General features: G+C 46.5%; 1 protein-coding gene across 1 annotated transcript in view; it reads left to right on the top strand.

Annotated features, from left to right (window-relative positions):
- Window positions 1-1,328: 1,328 nt before the first annotated feature.
- LOC147725882 (long-chain-fatty-acid--CoA ligase ACSBG2-like) overlaps window positions 1,329-25,719 on the top strand; it is a 194,013-nt gene continuing 169,622 nt past the window's right edge. The window contains exon 1 of the mRNA XM_086963382.1: window positions 1,329-1,859. Within this exon, the coding sequence (XP_086819508.1) occupies window positions 1,850-1,859 (10 nt within the window). The 5' untranslated portion in view covers window positions 1,329-1,849. The remainder of the gene's footprint in view (window positions 1,860-25,719) is intronic.

The raw sequence follows: 25,719 nt of genomic DNA, 5'->3' as shown, positions 1-25,719 counted from the left end.
GGTGGGCCCCCGTCAGTTTTATTTTGTTTATAATTTAAATGTTAAACCCTTGTATGTAGCCCAAAATTGTTGAGCTGTGGCGTCCCACGGGGAGCATCCCTGAGCCCCACTCTATTCAATGCCTATGTCTCATCCCTGGCAAAAATTGGGACGAAGTGGGGCTTCGGAGTTTGCTCCTATGCAGATGATACACAACTAACAATAGCCATAGGAGACGGGCAAGAGGACACTAGGACCAAACTCAACAACTGTCTCACCGAAATGGCAAACTGGATGGTGGATCACTGTTTAAAGCTTAATGCAGACAAATCTGAAATCCTGCTCCTTGTTGGAGCCAACCATATTTGGGACGCATCATTGTGTCCCCACTCACCTGGCGATGCCCCAGCACCTAAGCAGTGTGCAAAAAATGTAGGGGTTCACATCGACAACCAACTTTCTATGCAGGACCATGTACAGATACTGTGCGGAAAGAGCTTCGCTACACTGAAGCTTCTAAAAAGGCTCTTCCCTTGGATCCCCCTGGAAAGCAGGCGAGCAGTTTCACAGGCCATGCTTGTTAGCAGGCTGGACTATGGAAATGCCCTTCTCGTGGGCATGCCAGACTACCTCTACAAACGCTTGCAAGTAGTACAAAACTCTGCAGCCAAACTGGTGTGCAACAAGGGTAAATACAGCTCAGCCTCGGACTGCCTGAAACAACTTCACTGGCTGCCCATGCATCAAAGGGCACAATTTAAACTCTTAGGGCATACCCACAAACCACTCCATCACGCTGGCCCCAAGGTTCTCCAGAACAAAGTCTGACTCTACGTCCCTCTCAGATGCCTAAGGTCACATCAGCAAGCTCTAGCTGAAAGTTAAAGGATAGAAAAGACCAGGGCAGGGGATGCAGCTCCTCGTATCTCGCGGCACTGCACTGGAACAGACTTCCAGCAGAACTTAGGCGGATCCAAGACTACTCCACCTTTGGGAAAAAACTCACCTTTTTCCAAAAAACTAACGCCATATCCAACATCAGTGCCGACCCCTTGCACCCCTACTTCTCAGAACCGTGATATCCCTTTGGGATGAATGTCGCACTTTACAAATACAAATACCATCTTACCACTAACGGGAAAGTGAGCGAAAGATTCCACAATAGAAAACATACGAAGTAGGATGCTTTTTAACTCTAAGGAGAGGCACGAGCCTGTGCCGCAGGCGTGGGAGTCAGAAACATCACCTGGGAAAGCACACACCCAGAAGACAACATAGGATATGAGAAGTTGCTCAACACTCCCTGGCTGCTGCACCTTGAGGCTGGCACACTGTGCTTTGATAGACAGAATGCGGGTGTTCTTGTGCCTTTGGTACAACTAAAAGAAGGCAGTGGGCGCAGGGAGTGTGCCCTCATCTCTCTCCTGTCCACATCGCTCCAGGGCTCAAAGGTACCATTTGCTCTGCAGCAGCAGGAGCCTCCAGAAGCCAATTTTAATGATTTTCTGTGGTGAGGCGTTAGCGTGAGTCTGCCAAACTCCTGGGAGCCGGTGTCAGAGAAGATAAGAAGACAGCTCTTGTGGTGAGCAGAGAGTGCTGACTCTACATCGAACAGCACCCGCCGTGGTGGACTTCAGGAAGAAACTCAAGCCCTGGCTTTCGACAGAGACGTCGCACTCACAGCGCCCAGATACCTCTAGGGGTGCCGGTGCTGCGCTATACAAATGCTGCTGGATTGATTGTCGCTTGAGACTCACCATCCATTGGTCAACAAGGGAGTGTGACGTATCCGCAAACAGCCATTGTAGGAGGGGAGAAGGAGACAGACCCTCAGAGGACTCTGTGGCTGTGACCCCAGGTCGCCGCTGTGATGGATCCTGGTAGGTCACCTGGGTATGGCGACATGACCATTTTTATTTATAATGCTGTATTCTATAGCCCAGTGTGGAATGATAGCATTTGGCATTATGTGTTTCTTTAAAACATTAGAAGGTGAAAGGAAAGCTCTTGGAGCTCTGCGTGTTAATGTAAAGATGAGAAATTGGGAAATATAAGGGAGTTTGTGAGTGAGTTGCAGGTAGACGAGGTTAAAAAAATAGTGTATTTGCTGTATTATTCAAAACAAAGCATCATTTTAAAAATGCACGGTCTCGATGCAGCATAACAATAGTTTTTCTTTGGTGTGTGCGAGAGGGAGTAAGAGGAGCTGGTGTAAACAAGCACTTAACAGGTTTAGAGAGACGCGTGTCTGCCCTGTGAGTGCATATGAGCCAAAGGGAAGCAAGCACCGGCACTGGCAAAACAACTCCCAGACCCTGAGCCCCGCTAAACACGTAAACTGCCTGCAGCCAAGATGTACAAATGTCCTCTTTAGAGCGCTCCGCTCATCCTTGGAACCATTGGAGCCTACAACCTGGGCGTTTTTACACACAGATCGCTGCAGCAGGCACATAACCATATGCGCTATCTCGCCGGGATTGAAATCTGCAGCCTGCAGGTGACTCAGCTTCCTTCCAGTCGACAGATTCCATTGCATGAGCCCAGCTGCCAATCTTCGAGCACGCGAAGTTCAAAGACGGTCGAAGGGCCGGAGGAATGTGTTTTACATTTCAGAACCTCGCCCTCCTTCCCTTCGCGGCTTCGAGGTAGTTAGTAGTCAACACCTGTACAACCCCCCCCCCCCCCCTCCTCAACTCCCCCCCCCCCCCCCCCCCCCCCCCCCCCCCCCCCCCCCCCACTGCCTGGCAGTGAGCCTCACAGCTCCTGGGCGCGGAATGTTTTTAGTAGACTACTAATCCTCGGCCCTTAAATCTCCCTGATGAAGCTGCGCCCCTGGCGCCTTTCATTGTGAACTCCACAAAATATCCTTCAGGCAAACATGTGAGGCAAGCAACAACAGGAAGCACGTTAGTGAAACAAGAGCTGAGAACGCCTGGAGGTGGAACACGATGAAACATCTGGAGATGAAAACACTGACATCATCCGGGAGTCCTGAGTCCCAGTTACTGAGCTCGAGGGGAGCCCCCGCCAGGTAACCGGCACCTGAGAGACGTACAGAACAGACCCCCAAACACGCGCTGACAAGCTCAGTAGGTCTGGCTTTCCTGCAGGGACAAGCTGTGGCATCAAGGTGTCTATCTGTACTTATGAGCAGTCTGAATGTTGTGAAGTGTAGGGGCTGTGGCTGCAGGTTGGTGCTGTGGTGCAGTGCACGGTAATGCCACCAGGTGCTGTGGTGCAGTACATGGTAATGCCACCTGAGTGTTGTGGTGCAGTGCACGGTAATGCCACCTGGTGCTGTGGTGCAATACAGAGTAATGCCACCTGGGTGTTGTGCTGCAGTGCACGGTAATGCCACCTGGTGCTGTGGTGCAGTGCCTGGTAATGCCACCTGGGTGCTGTGGTGCAGTGTCCGGTAATGCCACCTGGGTGCTGTGGTGCAGTGCCTGGTAATGCCACCTGGGTGCTGTGGTGAAGTGCCCAGTAATGCCACCTGGTGCTGTGGTGCAGTGCACGGTAATGCCACCTGGGTGCTGTGGTGCAGTGCACAGTAATGCCACATGGTGATGTGGTGCAGTGCACGGTAATGCCACCTGGGTACTGCTGTGGTGCAGTGCCTGGTAATGCCACCTGGTGCTGTGGTACAGTGCACGGTAATGCCATCTGGTGCTGTGTGCAGTGCATTGTAATTCCACCTGGTGATGTGGTGCAGTGCACGGTAATGCCAGCTGGTGCTGTGGTGCAGTGAACGGTAATGCCACCTGGTGCTGTGGTGCAGTGCAAGGTAATGCCACCTGGTGCTGTGTTCAGTGCATTGTAATGCCACCTGGTGCTGTGGTGGAGTGCACGGTAATGCCACCTGGTGCTGTGATGCAGTGCACGGTAATGCCACCTTGGTGTTGTGGCCAGTGCACAGTAATGCCACCTGGTGCTGTGGTGCAATGCAGAGTAATGCGACCTGGGTGTTGTGGTGCAGTGCACGGTAAGGCCACCTGGTGCTGTGGTGCAGTGCCCGGTAATGCCACCTGGGTGCTGTGGTGCAGTGCCCGGTAATGCCACCTGGGTGCTGTGGTGCAGTGCAAGGTAATGCCACCTGGTGCTGTGTGCAGTGCATTGTAATGCCACCTGGTGCTGTGGTGGAGTGCACGGTAATGCCACCTGGTGCTGTGGTGCAGTGCAAGGTAATGCCACCTGGTGCTGTGTGCAGTGCATTGTAATGCCACCTGGTGCTGTGGTGGAGTGCACGGTAATGCCACCTGGTGCTGTGATGCAGTGCACGGTAATGCCACCTGGGTGTTGTGGTGCAGTGCACGGTAAGGCCACCTGGTGCTGTGGTGCAGTGCCCGGTAATGCCACCTGGGTGCTGTGGTGCAGTGCCCGGTAATGCCACCTGGGTGCTGTGGTGCAGTGCCCGATAATGCCACCTGGGTGCTGTGCTGCAGTGCCCGTTAATGCCACATGGTGCTGTGGTGCAGTGCACGGTAATGCCACCTGGGTGCTGTGGTGCAGTGCCCAGTAATGCCAACTGGTGCTGCTGTGGGGCGGTGCCTTGTAATGCCACCTGATGCTGTGGTGCAGTGCCTGGTAATGCCACCTGGTGCTGTGGTTCAGTGCCTGGTAACGCCACCTAGGTGATGTGGTTCAGTGCCTGGTAACGCCACCTAGGTGATGTGGTGCAGTCCACGGTAATGCCACCTGGTGCTGTGTGTGTGGAGCTGCAGTGCTGTGGGCAGTAGGGTACTGGTCAGGTGGTGCAGAGTGAAGGGAGTCAGACAGGGACAGAAACAAAGGCACACAAATAATTGTAACCCTCCATTCACATATCGTTTGGTAAAAAGGAATCATCCACATTTGCTAATTGTTGCATCTATAAAGGGATATTTCACTTTTAGGAGAATAGATCTAAAGCTGCAGAGTTTTTGTTGAACCGCAGGTGGCAAGGGGCAGCTCTACCGATGTTACACCAGGCCACACACTAGAACACCATAACACAGAGGGCACTTGAGTACTGGAGGGAACAAGTAAGGTGTGTCCTATACCTGTTTAGACATCGATCCTGACTACAGGTCCTTCTAAGATATTTGAGAGGTCACCTCACCATGACCTATCATAGGTCACACTGGAGTCGGACAGTTCCACTCCAGTGGGCTCAAACAAATAAAAATGGGAGCTCTTAGGTATTTTTTTCACAGGACAGGCTCAGATCAAAAGGGGAAACCGCCTATAAGAATAATGATGTAATGTACTATACTTGGTATGCGTTTCGCAATAAAAAAGAATAAAAACAATTAAAAAGTGAAAAATGCCTCGGGGCACACCCAAAGAAAATTCCTTTATTAATAGGTATTCCTGGTATAAGTTAAAATCAATGCTGTGCTCTAAAGGTAGAAAATGATGATTCACCTGACCACTCTAAAATGTTGTTAGATTTGGCGGTCTCTGGTTGGCAGAGGTAGGTACTTCTGACCAAACAGGGACTCGATTCCTCTAGGGAGGGTAGAAGGTTACCCCCCCTCAGTAGTGTTGCAGAGCACTTAGGCTGATCTTCGAGTAAGGGTGTAACGCATTTATGACCAGTTACAGTAAAATATTACCACACTTCAGACGGACACCACACCAGTTGTATATGAAAATAGAGTGTCCCTTATATAATATTTATCACAAGGCTAATCACAGTAAAAATTAATTCTACAATAAGTCTGAAGAAAAAGGCGACCCCAAGTACGTTGTCACGAGGTTCAGTTCAGTTTGATTTCGAGCCGTTGGGGCGACTCGGATACTCACAGTCGACCGGGGGTGTTATGAAATCAGCTGGTACGAGGGGTACGAGAGTACGAGTCGGTTCTGGGGAACCGCTATGAGAAGATGCTGGTCTGCGGGGGTGGGTAGGAGGCGTACTCGGTGTCCGGCTCGAAGCGTGCGAGCCGCGTTGAAATACTGCTGGGCTAGAGGTGGTGGTACAAGGCGTACCTGGCGTCCGGCTCGTAGTGCACGAGCCGCGTTCAAATACCGCTGGGCTGTCGATGGTACAAGGCGTACCTGCCGTCAGGCTCGTAGGGCATGAGCCGCGTTGAAATACTGCTGAAATGGACCACCTCAATAGTTTTGGATTCTCCCCCCTCATCTGCATTAACCATCTGAGGGGCCTGTGGTCTGTTTGAACCCGGAAGTGAGTCCCGAACAGGTATGGCCTCAACTTCTTTAGTCCCCAGACCACAGCAAAGGCCTCACGCTCAATGGTACTCCACCTTTGTTCCCTGAGTAGTAACTTCCTGCTAATGAAGGCTACAGGTTGGTCTAGGCCCTCCTCATCCAGCTGTGATAGTACAGCTCCTATGCCATGCTCTGAGGCGTCTGTCTGGACAACAAATTAGATGCCTGAAGTACCGGGGTCATGCACATGGCAGTCTACAAGGTGTCAATACCTTTCTGACAGGTGGGGGTCCAATTCACTGTCTTAGGTTGTTTCATGGAGGTCAATTCTGTCAAAGGCCCCACAATGCTGCCATACCCTTTGACGAATCTCCTATAATAGCCAGTAAGGCCTAGGAAGGCCCTTACCTCTGTCTGGGACTTGGGGTGTTCCCAAGCCAGGATGGCGTCGATCTTGGGTTGGAGGGGCGCCACGTGGCCGCTCCCTACCTGGTGCCCTAAGTACACCACTGAGCCCTGCCCAATCTGGCACTTACTGGCCTTGATTGTGAGGCCTGCTCGGCGCAGGGCCAGCACCACTTCCCAGAGGTGTTGCAGGTGTTCTCCCCAAGTGGTGCTGAACACTGCAATGTCATCCAGGTAGGCAGCGCTGAATTTCTCCAGCCCCGCCAGTACCGGTTGACCAGTCCCAGGAAGGTGGCAGGGGCATTCTTCATCCCAAAGGGCATCGGAATTGGTAGTGCCCATCTGGGGTGGAAAAGGCTGATCTCTCCTTTGCCCCCTCTGTTAGGGCGACTTGCCAGTACCTCAAGGCACGGTCGAAAGTACTGAGGTGTTGGGCAGATCCCAGGCGGTCAATGAGTTAATATGCTCGGGGGATGGGGTGTGCGTCCGTCCTGGTGACGGCATTGAGTCCACGGTAGTCCACCCAGAACCTTAGTTCAGGGGTGGTACCAGGCACGGCAGCCTTTGGGACCAGAACCACTGGGCTGGCCCAAGGACTGTCAGAAGACTCAATTACCCCTAGAGCAAACATTTTGGAGACTTCCTCCTTAATGCAGGCCCTGACTCAGTCTGGGACTCGGTAGGCTTTGTGCCGCACAGGGGTGCTGTCCCCAGTGTCTACATCATGGACACACCAATCTGTGACACTGGGGACCAGAGAGAATAAATCAGAGAACTGTCTCAATAACTGGCGACAGTCTTCGTGCTGTTCAGGGTTCAGGGAGGTGGAGACAATAACACCTTCCACTGATCCATCCTTCTCCTTTGCACACAGGAGATCTGGTAGAGGTTCTGTATCCTCTTCCACTCCATAATCGGTTGCTAGGAGAATTCCTACTTCAGACCTCTCAAAGTGGGGCTTGAGGCGGTTGACATGGAGGACCCTTAAAGGGTTCCTTGGAGACTGCACGTCGCCAGGTCGGTGACTTGGCTCTTGCGCTCTACCACCGTGAAGGGACCGGTCCACCTGTCCTGGAGAGCACAAGAACCTACAGGTGCCATTACCCATACATTTTGTCCAGGCTTAAACTCTACTAGAGTGGCATTCTGGTCGTACCAGCGTATCATCTCTTCCTGGCTGGCTTCTAGGTTCCCTTCAGCGAGTTCCCTGAATTGCAGAATCTGATTCCTTAAGGCCAGTATGCATCTAAATACATCCTGTGGAGGGTTCCTTGGGGCTGTCTCCCAGCCTTCTTTGACCAGACATAGAGGTCCTCGGACGGGGTGGCCATAGAGCAGTTCAAAGGGGCTGAACCTTAAGGAGTTCTGTAGCACCTCTCGGTAGGCAAACAGTAGGCATGGTAAGAGGATGTCCCACTTATGCCTCAGGGGTTCCTCCAGGCTCATAATCATGCCCTTGAAGCTCCGGTTGAACCTTTCAACCAGCCCATTGCCTTGGGGGTAGTACGGGGTGGTGAACTTGTAGGTGACACCATACTCCTGCCACAGGGATTTCATGTATTTAGAGATGAAGTTGGTCCCTTTGTCACTCACTACCTCACTGGGGAATCCCGCTCAGGAGAAGATCCCCATCAGGACCCGCCCCACCACGGGGGTCATCACCGTTCGGAGAGGGATGGCTTCAGAGTACCGGGTGGCATGGTCCACCAAGACCAGGATGAACCTGTTGCCCATGGCTGTCTTGGGATCCAGAGGCCCCACAATGTCTATCCCCATTCGCTCAAAGGGGGTACTGACCACCCGGAAGGGCTGCAGGGGAGCCTTGGGCTTCCCCCCACTCTTTCCACTTGCCTGGCAAGTCTGACAGGATTTGCATTGGGTTCCTACATTTTTGGCGCATCCGGGGCCAATAGAAATGGTTGACAAGCCTGTGGTAGGTCTTGTCTTCCCCAGATGCCTAGCTAAAGGTACATCATGAGCCAGGCCCAGTAGGAAGTCTCTGAAGCATAGGGGTACCACCAGCACACGGGCTGAACCTAGCTCACTATATGAGACCATTCTCCCAGTAGGTCAAGTGGGACCCTGACTGCCGCCTGCTGCCGCTCGCCCACGAGAGAGGGGCAGGTGTTCTGTTCCTGGCAGAATATTTCCCTGGAGGGCCCACCCTTTTGCCACCACTGGGTCAGCTCAGGTATATCCCCCAGTTCCGCGATCTGTTCTCCTGTAGGTCCCGGGGCATCCCCCTCAGGGTTTGCCTCCTCCTGGGCCGTGGGAATGGAGGGGTCCAGCTGCCCGTACTCCCCTTCCTCTCTCTCTAAGGCAGGGGTCTGGGCCACTCATTTAGGCTCCAAGTCCTTTTTGCTCCCCTCCGGTGTTTAATGTATGTTGCCACACCTCTCGTTGTTCAATTTATTGATTATTTCAAAAACCTTTGCACGTTTTGCCTTGTCATTTAGACCACCAACATTTGGTGAACAGATTCTGAATTTAGCCATATTTCTCTATTTGGGATACCTTGTATTTCCTCTGCCACTGCTTATGCCATCTTTGTTCGGTATAACATACCCTCTTGTACCTCCATCTGCATCTGTCTGACTTTCGTCTTTTTTTATTTCTTTCTACCCATCCACCCCCCACCCCAGCTATCCCTATTGCCCGCCCTCCCTCCCCCCTTCCGTGACCCCACCTCTCCCCCCTCCCTTCTCACCACCTCCACTTGTGCTCCCCCTCCCCTCCCCACTCCCACCCTCCACCCTACAACTAAGGGAAAAAGGGCTTATGGCCCTTATCGATGGGAAGAGGCTTTACTCCAATCCCCTCTCTACTCTAGTTATTTAAATCTTAATTACCATATTCAAATACCAACAACATTGTTATTTATTTATTTAAAATTTTATATAGCGCGCAGTTACCCTCGGGCATCCCAGCGCTTATCCGGAGACCAACAGATAGTAAAACAGCCAGTTAGGTGCAATCAAGCAGGAAACAGATGTGTTTTGAGACATTTACGAAAACGCAGTGTGCAAGTCTCAGCACGCAATTTTAAAGGAAGAGAATTCCACAGCATCGCTGTGTTCCTGATTATAATAATCTTCTATAGATTTCACATTATCCTATCCCCTATTAAATATATACGGAGCTTATTTATTCAATGTTCGTATTTTCAGATGTCTCTATCCGGAGCGCATTCGTTTTTATGCCTCAAAGTGTATCCAGATAGTCTTGAGTTTGTATCTCTGATACAAAAAAATGCATACGACCTTTGCAAAGTACTTTTAGGGTTGCTGGTTTCAGTAAAAAAGCCTGTGCACCCTAATTTTGAAAAGGAGTAATTAATCGCCTTTCCACAGTTTGGTGGCAGAAATCAGGTCTCACGAAGAATTGGAATCCTTTCCCTTGTCGCTTTTTATTGGGCCTTGCGAGATCATATAAGGCCTCCCGTGCCAGAAAGTTATTCAGGTTCATCAATATGGCTCTGGGATATTTTGCTGTTGAGCCTTTTTTCCCCTCTGAAAGCTTAAAAGGAAATCTATGGGCTCTCTGTAACTCACTGACCCAGTTCCACATTGTTAGCTCCAGAAATGCCTCCTGAAAGAGTTCCTGCACAAATTTGCGTATATATGACCCTTCTGCCCCCTCGGGTATTCCCAATATTCCCAAGGAACTTTCTCCTTAATAATTTGACCTTCCCTGTGTAGCGAGCTGACGTGACCAGGTCGTGCTGACGTGTGGACGTGTGCGGGATACGGAATACGCCTACTGGAGAGAGACGGAGTGAAAGTGCAAGCCGGATCGAGGAGCGAAGTCCAGTCTTACACCGGACTTACACCGGGTCATAATCCCTCCCCAGGGGGGTTTGTGGAGGAAAGCGCTGGCCCGGGGGTGTTGAAGACGGAGGGCTGTCCGGCTGAAATCGGCTGAGAACGCCGCCTCTGTGATTACCACGGCAAAGGGCTCCGCCCCCTGCCCTGAGCCTGTGTCATTGTTTGCAGGTGTGGACGGGGTCGTTTGGGTGCACAGAGCCCTTGGTACACGGCGCGGAGGAGCTTTTGGAGATAACGGAGAAGTCTGCTATTTGACGGTACTGGCAGAGTTACTTATAGCCTGTGGCCTAAACGTCCGGGGAGACGCCCGTCTAGGGGCCCCTTGAGGTCCAGGCAGGGTCAAGATAATAAGAGGATCCAAGGTCTGCCACAGTCAGCAAACTAGCTCACAGGGAAGGTAAGTGTTTTTTAAATCATTTTTTTTCTTGTTTTAAGTATTTGGATTAGTGGGCCTTACAAAAATCGAGGGCGGTAGACCCCGTCAGAGGGAAGGAAAGGCTACCCTGTGTGATCTACGTGGCTTAGGTAAAATCCACGGAACAGGCAAGAAGCTTGAATATGGCACCAAGAAGGGTAAAACAAAAGGAAACAAACCCAGAGCCATTGGAAAAAGCCGACGAGTTTGACGCCATAACAGTCGCAGAAGGGCCTGAAGCGGCTAGAATGAAACCCTCCGAAATAAATGATAAAAAGGAGAGCAAAAAGAAGAAGCCCACAGTGGAGAATACATTACAAGGCAGTGAGAAAGATGGTAGCCTTGTGTCTAAATCAATAATAGATTTTGTGGGTAAGCACTTCAAGAGAACACTTACTCCAGGCAAAGGCCAAACCCTGGCTCAAGCCCAAGTCGAAGTCCAAGAGATTAATAAAGAGCTACCAAGCGTAGAAGTGGTTGTGGAGATTGTGGACCCCTCCCTTACACAGAGTGACCTAAACCAGAGGATGTTACCCATAGAACCAAGACTCTCTTCTTCGCCAAGGATTTTCTCTTCGCCAAGGGCAGAGGAGGAAGGTTTGGCAGGTTGCGGGACCATAGATAAGGAGGATTGCTCCAATTTGTCCAACCCCTCGGAAAGAACTATTTTTGACAGAAGTTTGGATGAAGTCGAATTTCAAAGCCCAAAACCCTTAGACTCTCTAAATGAAATTTTACGGAATGGTACATTGGGTATGGATACTACAACTTCATCCTCTGCCTCGATGTTGGACATTATGTTGATGCTACAAAAAATGCTCCAAGGCTTATTAGAGGTTTCTGTGTTAAATAATACCCTGTTAAATAATCACGAATTACAGTTTAAGAAAATGATACAAGAACTGCAGGGGATAAGGGAACTGATGCCAACAATGGTTAGAACAGTACAAGCCCCAGAGACAGATGACCAGATTGAAGAGAACATTGAACCAGTAGTGGAAGGTGGTCCACAGAATAATGTTTATATTTCTAGATGGCCTACGTTGGTAAGGAGGCGAGGAGAGACTTTAAGGCATCAGAATAATAGGTACTCCCATGAAAGGCCTTGTCAGACCCAGGGGAGGCTGAAGGCTCAAAATAAAGTGAATGGCAAACAAATGCATGATAGGGAAATATCTAAAGGAAATGCCTTGCGGAAAAACAAGATAAGAGAAAGTAGCAATATAGGGAGGCAATCAGCCTTTGTAGGAGCGGTAGTTGATGCTGAAAGGAAAAGGGCACGACGGAAAACTATACATAACCCCTTTAGGGAGGTGGTGAGACCTATAAATATTAATAACAAGTTAGGAGGGAAAGTACCCACAAGAAGCGTAGCAACTGGAGGTAGCATAGCAGACACACGCCCTAGAATGAACATACATGAGGGAAGAGGTGTCTGGGATGCAAAAACCCCATATAAAAGCAATGATAATAAAATGTGGATTTACTTTAAACCCAAAGAACAAATGTCTGGAGGGAAAAAACAAAGAAAGTTAGTCCCACTGAATCGTTCCCAGCTCCTATTTTCATTTGCAAAATGCCCATCCCTAAAAGAAATTGGGACGAAGGACTTGAGACAGATAGGGTTCTGCAGTGATAACAATGGTGCAGAATACACAAAGGTGCTAGTCTACTCAGGCCTTGTTAAAGCGGCAATTCAGAAAGCAGAGAAAGAAATCTTAAAAGAAGGTATAAGGATGATCTCGGAAGAAGAAGTAGATGCATGGAAACAGCGAAAGGGAGGCTTCTTGAGATTCCATGCAGGTTTAGGGGAAAGGCAGGTGAGGTGGGTAACCAGGGGACAGGGGGAGATGGCTAATATCACCATAGCGGTGGAAAATGTGAAGCCTAGTACAGTTGGGGGTAGCTGGGACATGGACAGCAGTATCTGCTCTTGGGGCCTGAACGAGTCAGGGTGTCTCAGCGAGATCGATTAGGTTACTGAGTTGCCGCATAGCCTGAAATTAATTTCATGGAACATAAACGGGCTGGGAGGTACAACAAAGGCGGATAGTCTAAACCAGCTTGCAAAGTGTGTTGATGTTATTTGTCTACAGGAGACATGGCTATGCGGCAACACCCAGGTAGTTGAAGGTTTCGTTCATTTTCACAAACCTGCTAGCAAAAATAAAAAATTTGGACGCCCCTCAGGGGGTATGGTAACACTTGCTTCAACCAGTTTTGTAAAAGAGTCCAAACTAATCAGTTCACTATGTAAATGGCTGTTGGTGTGTAATGTATGTCATCTAGGGTCCAATGGGAAGGATGTCCATCTGATTATCATAAACGTATATATCCAATGGGGGTCTCAAAAAGAATATGAGAGAGAATTAAGCCTCTTTAAAAAGGATATAATTGACTTGACAGAAAAGTATGGGAAGGATACTTTGGTAATAATGGGCGATTTTAATCACAAATTAAATTTTGGAAGGTTGGATCATTGGTTCGAGGATATGTTGAGTGCCTATAACATAGATCCAGCAAATTTCCCATTATGTCCAACGTCTAGCCAGGATGAAGTTCTTGGGGTCAAAGTGTTTAATATGCCTGAACGGCAGGAAGGATACTGATCGACCTGCTACACAGACCTTTAGAGTGGGAAACCAACATTGCCCTATAGATTATATCTTTATCCAGGCGTGGAACTATGTATTGGTAAAACAATTCTATGTTATTAAGCGCAGAGATAGCGACCACAATGCATTGTTTTGTGAAATTGTAGGTGGGATATTGGGCACTTGTGAAAGGGTAATCCCCCAAAGTGTGGAGTATCCCAAACGCATGTCCACAAGACTGACGGATGAGTATGTGGAGAAACTGGTAAGTTTTCAACAAAACTTATCAAAGGAAAGGTTCGAAGGGCATCAGGTGGCATGGTATGAGGATATAATAGTACAGGCGGTGCAGTGTATAAGAGTGTACCTAAATGATAAGAAACAAGTCAAGGCAATTGCACAACCCAAGAAAGGAAAGTCCAAGTGGTTTAATCAGGAATGTCAGAGTAAAAAAAGTGTGATACGAAAATTAGAGCGACGCCAGAGGATCAGCTATGACCTTGGGAATGTGGAGCTCTTGCTTGGGTTGAAGAAGGAGTATAAATCCCTAGTAAAGAAGCAGAAAAGGATTTTTAAAGAAGAATGCTGGGCAAACCTTTTAGAAACAATTGAAAATAAAAATATAAAAGGATTCTGGAGGTTGATACAGGATGCTGCAGGAAGGGTACCGGGTACTATGAGCTGCGTTGTGGAGGAGGCAGCATGGGTAGACTATTTAAGTAACCTTTATAATGCTAAAAAGTCCTCGGAAAGCGAGAAGAATAGATCAACTCGGATAAGGGATGTAGAAGGTTTAATACCAGACTTCTCTATAGAGAAAGTGAGAGAAACTATTAAAAAATTAAACTTATCACGTGCAGCAGGTCCAGATAATCTTCCCGCCATCCTAATTAAAACCCAGATAGATTGGTGGGCTGGATTTTTATCCCACATGTTTGTGGCAATCCTGGCTTTGGGTAATTTCCCTAAATCCTGGAGAGGTGCCATAATTAGACCCTTGCATAAAAAAGGAGAAAAGAAAGACCCTAAGAACTATAGGTTAATTAACCTATTAGACATCGGGGAAAAGGTATTCTCTAAAATAGTCCTGGGAAAATTGAAAGAATGGGTGGAGCGGCAGTCAATAGTTCCAATAGAGCAAGGTGGCTTCAAGGAGGGGCACTCCACTATTGATCACTGCTTCGCACTTTGGGCTGTAGCCAGGAAGTCCATGGAGCAGCAGGGCAAATTGTTTTGTTGCTTCGTGGACTTTCGAGCAGCCTTTGACTTGGTGGATAGGGACTGTTTGTGGGAGACATTGAGAAAGTATGATGTTCCGGCGGATCTTTTGTTAATTATCCAAGAATTGCATAGCCATAACTGGGCACGGGTGATTTAAGATACCTCTGGCGGCCTTACAATGGAAATACCGATAAATAATGGGTTGAGGCAAGGCTGTGTTCTGGCCCCGTTACTTTTTGCCATATTTTTAGCAGACTTGCCCCTTCTCCTGGGTACTGCCAGAGGAGCGAGCCCTAAAATAAATGGTAAGCATCTGTCCTGTCTGTTGTACGCAGATGACCTTGTAATAATGGATCAAACAGAGGTGGGGCTTCAGAGGAAGTTAAATGTATTCAATGAATATTCTATCGCAAAGCGACTTACAGTAAACATGGATAAGACAAAAATTCTATGTTTTGGGAAGAAGAGCACGAAGTTTAGCTGGTACTTGGGCCAAACCAAGCTAGAAACTGTAAGTGAATATAAATACCTCGGGATTTGGTTCACAAGGTCTCTGAAGTGGGATTCCCATTTGGAAGCGCAGAAACTAAAAGCGCATTTAGCGGTATGCGGGTTGAAAAGATTCAACCATAGCTATGGCGATATGTCACATAAACCTCTCTTGACTGCCTTCAAAGCTATGGTTCCGCCACAATTCCAATATGGGGCTGAAGTTCTCTGCTTCGATGGGAAAAGCACCTGGGATAAAGAGGAGGGAAAATGTTTAAAAGCCTTGCTGTCCCTCCCTGGGTCGGCAATGATCCAGGCAGTTAGAGTAGAATTGGGCCTAACCGCATGGAATGTTCAGGTGCAGATGAGTCTCCTCAGATTCTGGAACCGTTTGGGTCAGGGGGAAGTCACTAAGGTATCACAATGGTGTATGAAAGAAATTCAGACTAGTGAGTTAAAGTGGGCGAAGGCAACAAGAAGGAAACTCCTGGCCATTTGTGATTACCTGAATGTGAACATCGACCCTATGACACTCCAAATTAATGTTATAAAGAATGTTCTTAAAGTGCATGGTAAAGAAATTTCTAGGGCGATAGACCAAATGTATCTGAAAGAGAAAGACTCTGTAAAGTTTATGAGCTCAGGATGGGAGAAAGACTCTAACTTTCCATATATAGACTTGCTACCAAACCGTTGGATAAGAACAGAAGTCCTTAAATTACGAATAGGTATTAATCCGATATTTACAAATAGTGCAATAAAAACTGCCCTAATGCATCCTGATGGTAAATGTGTGTGTAAACTAGGAATGAAATGTGATATTTTGCACATCTTGCTGGATTGTTACATGTTTTTAAATTTACGTAAACAGTTTCTCCGCCCGATATTTTTAAAATATGAGGTTGGGGATCGCACTAAAGCACGGGAGCTTTTAGTTGACATGGAAAATCTTGACATTGCGATAGCTATCGGGAAATATATGCAGGGGGTATATAAGTTCCTGATCTGTCTGGAGACCCAAAATAGCCAATAGTCCTATAATCCAAATGAAATTTGGTTTTAAATTGTATAAAGGTTGTTTTTAGGATAAATTTTACTGTTAAGAATATGAATTTGTGTTATGTGATTTTAAATTATAAAGGATGAACTGTGGTTTATAGATCAAATGGTCTAAATAAACATATTTTTGACTTGACTTGACAATATCCTGAGGTTGTTTCTCGGGAGTTGATTTTCCAGGTCAGCTATTTTTAGTTGCATATCCACATGGTCAGCCAAGATCATATCTATGTCAGTTTTTTGTGTTGTCATTTGATCTTCTATTACTGATATCCGCTCTTCTGCTGCATTTATCCTTTCTGAAAATTCACTGCAAGTCTTAGCGACTCTCCCCACTGCATTCTGTAATTTGTGGCGGGCCGTTTGTGTTTTCTGGCTTTCTGAGCGAGTTTCTGCTATGTGTTCCACTATTAGTTGATAGATTGTATTCAGTGATATCTCGTTGGGATTACTAGATACTGTCAGTGTGTCTGCCAAGGCTCCTTCTGTTACTACCTCTGCTCCCTCTGCTGCCTTAGGGGTGGTTTCAGGATCACTTCGTGCCTCTGGAGAGAGAGATATTTCCTAGGCTAAGCTTTTGCTTGTTCCAGCTTGTGACATATCTAAACTCAGAGTCTCTTGGGCCATCATTTTATTGTGTACCATAGTAGCATTTGGGGTCCACTCTTCGGACGTTGAGTCCATAACTGAATCATTCTGCTCACTTGCCAGACTATTTAATGAACCATCTAATGACTCCGCCTTTTGTGCTTCATCATATTCCTCCTCTGAGGTGTCTGTATGAGACGTTAGAGGAAGGGTTTGCTTGAGTCACTCTCACAAATTATTCTCGTACCTTTTTCTACAGTCAATCCAGCGCTTGTTTTCTCCGTACTGCAAGAATTCGGTGTTTCCGTAGACTGTAGTATTGCCCTTGTCACCTAGCCCCACTTTTCTGCTTGGCTCCCAACTTGCCATTTCTCTGTTAATTTCACATTCTTTAATTGGGTTGCAATTTCTGGTGTGCGACTTTGTAGGCTCTCCACATCTTGCACTGTTTTATTCTTATCCTTCTTCGATGAAAACATTTGAGGAACTCTCTTGCTTTTCCCCTCATTCAAATCTATTTTAGTGTTCAAGGAGTTCATCTCTCCAACTCCCCCTTCCAGGGCTCTTTTCCTGCTGCTACCACCTATTTGAGGGTCCTGTAGCCGATTACCCAGTGGGGTATCCGTCATTCCTCTACTCTTCCCACCTCGTGCTGTTTTCAGTGTCTTATGGTTTATTTTCCTTGCCCAGTATCCTTCAATGATTATCAGTCTGATTTACACTTAAGTATTCAGGTTGTTTCAGTTTGTTTCAATCTGCAGTGCCCTTTGTGAGTACTCTCCACCGCGATGTTTAGAATATCCAGCAGATCATACAATCATTATATATTGTTATATCGTCACTTATAAACATTTATATTTTAAACGCTCACCACCATATTGTCTGTAATCTGGGTTTTCAACCCGATGCCAAGCGCTCATATCCAGCCTCCAGAGGACCACAGGGACCACAATGCAACTGTAAATCTGTGTGTGCACTGCTGTAGCCACTGAGCCTCAGTCCTGGGACCACAGGGACCACAGTGCACCTGTGAATTTGTTATGTGCGCTGCTGTGTCTGCTGAGCCTCGGTCCTAGGGACTCTTACTGTTGTTTTGCCTCCCCAGTTTGTAAATCACGGTGGGTCTTTATCAAGACAGGGATGTGTTGCACGACACCTAGCAGATGGCAGCGAATCAAAGGAACTACGGCCGGCGATTTAATCCCTCCACTACTAGGAAGCGGATTACAAGGCCAATGTGTGCCCCATCCTAACACGCGATTTATCACGACCTGTTAAACTCTGGACTGTCGTGCAACACATCCCTGTCTTGATAAAGACCCGCTGCGACCTCAGACACAGGCGCAGAAGGGTCGGAACGTCAACATCCTGCAAAGGCCCATTACCTCTAGGATTCCGCATACAATTAAAGAAACTTTGTGAATCTCTAGACACCCATCAATACATGGCCTCTGACAAAGAAAAGAGAATTGTATATGTTTGTATAGATTTACTGTATAGATTTTGACTCTTCATTGCACATATTACTTCACTATATGACCACTATTCACTATTGTCACGATTTTTGCACTTTATATTCACTTTGACAGTCGCTGTATGAATTGTTTGAAATATTTATTGAGTGAATTCAATTCTGATGAATACAAAAATACAACGAATAAGACGCTGGGCCTTTTTCATTAATTGCAAGGCTCCTGAATTGTGTTGTCTAATAGTGGGCTGTTCTTTTCTATTACATTAACAGCAATCTGAATTAGTCATGTTTCTCACCCGACAGAACCATTTTTATATTAATCATTAATTACCCAGGTTCTGAGGGACACAGGGTCACCCCTTTTTCTTGAATTATCAGTCCGAGGTTGGCGAGGTTGTCGATCAGGGTGGTAGAGTTGCTGTCATTGTTGTTTTCAACGTGAAAATTCAGGTCTCTGAGGAGGATGTAGTTGGTGGAGGTCAGGGCGTGCATGCTGATGAAGTCGGCGATGGAGTCGCTGAACTGGGGTCAGGGTCCGGGGGGTCTATAGATGAGGGTGCCTCTGAGGGTGGCATTGGGGTCTGTGTGGATCTGGAACTGCATGTGTTCGGCAGTGATAAGAGTCTCGTCGGTGCCGATCGAGACCCTGATGCTGTTCTGGTGGACAATGGCGATTCCTCCTCTGTCTCCATTGGTGCTGTCTCTGCGGGTGATCTTGTAGCTGTCTGGGATGTCTATGGCAATGTCGGGTGCGGAGGAGTCGTTCATCCAGGTCTCTGTCAGGAAGGCGATGTCCGGGGATGATGTGTCGAGCAGGTCCCTCAGCTCAACGGCATGCCTGAGTGCGGAGCGGGTGTTCAGTAGGATGCATCGGAGGCGGTTGAGGTCTTTCTTGGCGGGTGGTTCAGCGACTCTGAGGCTTGTGTAGCTGCAGTTCCGGCAGGTGAAGGGACCATGTGTGCGTTTTGGGGCCGCTTATGCAGATGTGGGTAGGTCTGGGGTTGAGGGCGTGCAGTGTGCTGCCATCGTAGCGGCGGCGGTCGTCGTGGCGGGCCCTGGGCCAGTGGTCTGGCGCTGGGCGCGGTCCAGGTGCGGACGGGCGTAGACGGGCTTGCCTTGGGCACGCCTTGGGTGTGCCAGCAGTGCGGCCACCATATATGGGGAGGTGGGAGGGAGGAGAAGCTGGATGCAGCAGGCAGGGGTAGCGAATGAGCAGTCAGGGGGGCGGGGCTGCGGAGGACGCAGCGGCGGGAATGGAAACAAGGGCACAGAATCACGGGGCAGCGAAGGGGACAGAAGGAGAAAGGGCAAAGAATCACAGGGGCAATGAAGGGAACAGAAGGAGAAAAGGCACAGAATCACGGGCAATGAAGGGGACAGAAGGAGAAAAGGCACAGAATCACAGGGCAATGAAGTGGACAGGAGGAGAAAAAGGCACAGAATCACAGGGGCAATGAAGGGGACATAAGGAGAAAAAGGCACAGAATTACGGGGCAATGAAGGGAACAGAAGGAGAAAAAGGCACAGAATCACGGGGGCAATGAAGGGGACAGAAGGAGAAAAAGGCACAGAATCACGGGGGCAACGAAGAGGACAGAAGGAAAACACAGGGTACAGGAGAGAATACAGGCATAAGGGGGAGACACACAACAGCAGTCACAGACGCCAAGAGAGGGCAATACAATGAAATGACAAATGACAACCAAACCTAAGGCCTACCACTGGCCACCAGGGATGAGGCCCAGGTGGTAGCCTGCGGGTGGAGGAGTGCCTCAACTTCCTCAGCAGCGGCAGCTGGGGCAGGGTCAGGACGCACCGGCGGTGCTGTGCGGAGGAGGAGCAACCTACCTAACAAGGTCAAGGGTCGCTTTAAAACCTGATTCAAACTGTGGATTTTACAGCATAAAGTTACTACAAATGCTTGAAAAAAATTAGATCCAAACATGGTATTTTACAGCACAAGTATCAAGAAAACATTAAAAGCAAGTCAAAAAAGGCATAACATTGAACTGCTTGCAAAATGGTATACAGCTTTTTGGCCAAGCACACCCACAAACCTACGAAAATAGGCCCTTCAGGTGTTTAATGCCGGTAACACATCTCTGCTTCCTTATAGGTGGTAACACCATGTATGCCAAATACTGAAAATATTTAGATGGCGACAGACATCCATCTCTAGTATTTCATCCTTGAACCTTTGGTATTAGCCAGACATATTATTTCAGCAAAGTGTGTTGAGTTTGTAAAATGTAGCAGTTATGTAGTATACATTTACACACACAGAAGAAGAACACGTTGAGGTGGAAACCATACAAACCTGACCAGCTTTTGTGAAAATAAAAGTACAGATATAATAAAAGTGACAGATGTGGTTTATAATTTAATAACTTAATACTTTATTAGGTGTTTCAAAAGATACAATATAAACAAAAAATAGGTTATAAAATATGTTTATTTGTAAATAGAAAGACAAAATGACATAAAGGCACACATAGAGACACACAAAGTATAACAAGACATACAGACAATGTAACTTGTGTGCAGAGTGAACTTGTGTTGTTTTCCTGTGTCTGGAAAAAAAATAGCATGTTGATCAGCTATGTTATGGTTAAAGAGCAGAGCACCTGGTTCACAAAGCGAAGGCTGGACTGTGCTTAGCACGCCGGCTGTGTAAGAAATGGTTCAGTGTTTCTCAATCCTGCAAAGAACTATGCCTGATGTATTGCAGAATGACCAAAGATCTAGAACGGGTTAGACCTTACAGAAATCAGGCATCGCTGTTACACTAGTAATCCTGGCATCCAGCTATTATCTTGCTTTGCTGAGACTAACCTTATGGCGCCATCCAACAATGTCCAGTATCCGGGACACTCTACCTCTTTGGAGTAATCCACTTAGGTCCTGATTTGTGGGGTCCCAGGTAGAATAGGAGAATGTGAGCCCCCTATAATTTGCATACGATTTAACCTAGCATGAAGTGAACTCATAGGAGGGAATATCAATTGGGCATTTATTGTATGGCATTTTGTGAAGCCGCTTTGCAAGAAGCTACTTACCTAGTTTGTATATAACTAAAATGGTTAAAAATACCATTAATAATTGGAATAAAATAAACACATACATTTTGCATCTTTAATAAGAGGAAATACAATAAATGAATTGAACTTAGTTATTGTTCTCTTGAATGAGATGAATGAAAATGATGTGCAAACCGGGCATTTTGACGCTAAGAGAGCTCCAAGGGAGAGGTGCAAACTTTACTAATGTGGAGATAGGACAGTTTTAGGTGTTTTTCTAAAAGATTGGAGTCACACCATAGTTCAAGAGGGAGAGAGGCCCAGTCTTGCACATCTAGAAAGTAGAAGGATCTGCCTCCAATGAATAGGACACGTTACAACGCAAACTTTTATAACGCATGCCTTTACAACACGTTTTTTACATCGCAACATCCATTAGAACGCATGATTTTACAACACATGCCATCACAACGCATTTGTAGAAACTACACTTACAACGCATTCCATTACAACCCATACCATTACAGCGTATAATACTTTTTGTGCAACAGTAGTGTAAGTGTTGGATAGTGTAGGGGTAAAATTGACTGTTCCCACTCCAGGGAGTGCAACAGTAGGGTAGGTGTTGGATAGTTTAGGGGTAAATATTACTATTTCCACCGCGGTGAGTGCAACAGTAGGGTAGGTGTTGTATAGTTTAGTGGTAATTATGACTACTTACCTTAGAATGCGTTGTAATGGCATGCGTTGTAGTGGCATGGGTTGTAATGGCATGCATTGTAGTGACATGCGTTGTAATGGCTGTTTTGTAATGGCATGCAATGTAAAGGAAGTTGCGTTGTAATGACTGCGTTGTAAAGATAGTGTGTTGTAATGACTGCGTTGTAATGGTTGTTTCCCGCCTCCAATGAGGGACCTCTAAATTTTAGGATGGCACAGGAGTTTGGATGGCACAGAGTATAGGATTCTGAAATCAACAGTATGTACTGCTGTAGAAAGAGAGAACCTTTTTATTGCAGTGCACAATGACAAATGGATAGTGCCTTGCAGATGTAGGCTTTCAAACCAAAAACAAAGCAGAAAGGTGAGAAGAAATAGCATGGGGATGCAGCAGTCTCAGATGAGGAGCCTAGCACTGTTCTGAATGATTTGAAGAGTACTTAATTTTAAAAGGCGGGAAGCTCTAGAGTGAGAGCATTTGCATAATCTAGTGAGAAGATAGTTGACTGCACCACAGCTTGACAGTAGTGAGAGGGGAGAAAAGGGATGATTTTGTGTTGCTTATGGATGTAGTAAAAGCAAGTGGATGAAACATGGTTAATCTGTTCCAAATAAAAAAGAGAAGATGCTGGAAAATGAATCCAAGATTTTTTCTTGACTCCACCAATGTGGGGATTGACCCAGCTCCACCAGCCACCAAAGAGAACACCATATGGTATGAGATCCTTTAATAATGAGAACCCTTGATTTGTCAATATAAGGCTTCAATGAAATTGTCTTCATTCAGAAATCAACTGTTAGCATACAATTCCAAACATGTTCTAGGGCAAAGACCAGATTGTCACTAAGGGAAGTGATATTTGGGTATCAAAATGCACAAGATATCAGCAAGAAACCAAAGGACTGCATGAGTAAGGCTAACTGGGAATGATATAGATAGAACAGTTGAGACCCAATAAATTCCACAAGTCAGAGGTTTAGTACATAATAGAAATAGGTGGTGAATGGATTGTTTCGTATCGAGGTAAGCCATACCAGGGGGGATACTTAAATTCCAGGTTGTACCAGTTGATTTATAAGCACTGACTTGGAAACAGTGTCAAATGTGGTGCTTGACTTTTGTAGTATTAAGGCTGCTCTAACTTTACAATCAAGAATAATCCACAAATCATCGGACACAGCAGACATGCTACTTCAAACTCCTAGAATTGTCAGAAGCCAGCACATTGTCAATGAGTAAATTAAGTTTTATGATAGAGTTTTGGAGGTTGTCTTTTTTTTTTTCTAGGATTCAAATTTCTCTTGCTGGTTCCGACCCTTCTAACTTCCACGTCTTCTGTCTCATCCCACGCAACCTCTGACATCTTTCAGTGGTCCTGCTTTCTTCCATCTACCTCTCACAAATACATCTTTCTCCACTGTGCTTATGTTCCCTTGCTGGTTTTGTCTCTCTTATATCCACACATCTTATCCATAAACTCCCCTTCAACTCTCATCTCTTCCCCTGCCTCATAACGTCTTTCCTTGTTCTACGTCATGTATATCTTCCTCTCCCCTTCCATCTTCCTGCAGCCTCTTATCTTTTCTTGTTGATGCTGACATCACCCACAAGGCTCTCCTCTTTTTCTCATCTTTCCCTCATCTTTCTGTGATTGAATCCAGAAATATAAGACAACAATTGACTTAAATCTGAAAACAGCCAAGAGTATTGGTTTCGTCAATGGTTTTTAGATGTTTATGATAAATGAATATCAACAATAAAGTATTGTACATTCACCCTGTTACTGTTTTGACCGATGAGTCCCTCCTTCACACACATTTGCACAGAATCCCAACTGCAACTGGAATACGGGACCGTTGATCTGTGTGCTCTGCAGAGAGGCCATGTAGTGAATGAGCATGTATTCTGGACACCGTTTTGGCCCACAGGGAGGCACAGTGTGAAAGTCATACTGCCATCAGCCTCAACTCCAAAACAGTCAATGATACCCTGTTATAAACACTTGGAGGTGACTTGCCACAATGTGTGCCCCATACAAGAGTAATAAGCTGTGAAATGAGATACAGAAACACACATCCTGGACATAGCTAACACTCTTGGGGAATGCCAGATTAAGTAAAGCAAGTGAAATATAAACAGGAACAAAATCAAAATCGCAGCCTTGGATTACCCTAACATGCAGTGCAAGACTGGGTCGGGATATAGGCCCGGCACCAAAATAAAAGTGCCCTCATTAGTAAATTAGTAAGCTAGAAAAGTATCCCATGTTAGCACGTTATGGCAGATTTTAACTTGTAAAGACATTGTAGAGTAGTTCCTATATTCCCAATAGGCTCTGCGCATTGGAATAACATAAACGATAGTTTAGACGTAGGACTGAAGTCGACTAGGTCTCTATTGAATATGTTAGACTTAATTGTGAATGCCAGCTAGCTCAGAGGTCACTAGAAACTTTCTCGAATACACAAGATGGGATTTGGGGCCAGATGTTGGTAAGTATATTTTACCGACTCATAAATACCAAATTTTACCGATTCGGTATTTATGAATCGATAAAATTGAAGGAGGGAGATTTAGGTAAATTCGGTAATTGAATTACCGAATCTGTAAAAATCGGTATTTACCGAATCGGTAAATACCGATTCGGTAATGCCCATTGATTCCTATGGGCCTTGAAGCCCATAGGAATCAATGGGCATTACCGAATCGGTATTTACCGATTCGGTAAATACCGAATTCTGCAAGGGTGCAGGGGGTGTCACTTTAACACCCTCTAGCACCCCAAATGCAGGCATGTGTGCCATGTGACAGGGCATGTCTGTCTGTCACATGGCATAGGTGTGCATGCACACATGTGCATGCACACCTGGATTCGGTATTTTGGGTTGGGTGGTAAAATACCGAATCTGTAAGGCCTTTGGGACTCAGAAGAGTCCCACCTACATCTGGCAGTTACCGAATCGGTAAAAATACCGATTCTGTATTTTACCGATTCGGTAAATTTACCGAATCGGTAAAATTGCCGACCTACATCACAAATACCCATTTACCAGTCGGTAAGGGCAGAAATCGGCTGTTACCGGTCGGTAAATGGCCTCCTGCATCTGGCCCTAGTTTCTGACAACCATATAACATGACAACTTTGTTCCCCAAGAATAAGAAATATATCTCCAGAGTCGCGGAAACAATAGATGGCTATTTCACTCAGTCAATCGTGCATGCTTCGTTCCACCAGATGTGCAGAGAAATAGAGAGACATGCGTTTTCAATAAAAAGGTTATTTATTGAGCAGTCTTCTTTCTCATGCAAGAGAAGTGAATTGCTACAATCGTAATACTTGCTATGAAGTAAAGTGCGTACAGTAAAAGGAGTATTATGAAATAATACTGTAAAAGCATTTATATGGTTTCTAAGCCATAAGATACATAAAATAGATAAAATACATACAATGATAAATAATGACTAAAAGTACTCAACTGGTGCATCTAAAATACGCCTACCCCTGTGTACTTAACCTAAGTCTAGTACAAGGGAAGAAGTAAGTGAGGTGTAGCTTTGAGTTAAATAGTTTCTGCCAAGAATCTATCCAAGGATTCTCTAAGGGTCTAATCAGCTCTGTACCTTGGTTATAGAATGAAGGAGGTCTTGTATCTCTCTCTCTCTCAGGACTCGATCTCCCAGTAACCCGCAAGGGTAGCAGGGAAACACTGGAGCTGGATTTCTCAGCAGGAGAAAAGACAGCGTCTCCCTCAGTGCGTCAGCGGGAGGGTCGGCTTCCTT

This window comes from Lissotriton vulgaris, chromosome 3_1 (genome assembly GCF_964263255.1).
Source record: "Lissotriton vulgaris chromosome 3_1, aLisVul1.2, whole genome shotgun sequence".
Taxonomy (NCBI): domain Eukaryota; kingdom Metazoa; phylum Chordata; class Amphibia; order Caudata; family Salamandridae; genus Lissotriton; species Lissotriton vulgaris.
The sequence above is the reverse complement of the archived record's forward strand: the minus strand, read 5'-3'. Positions and strand labels throughout refer to the sequence as shown.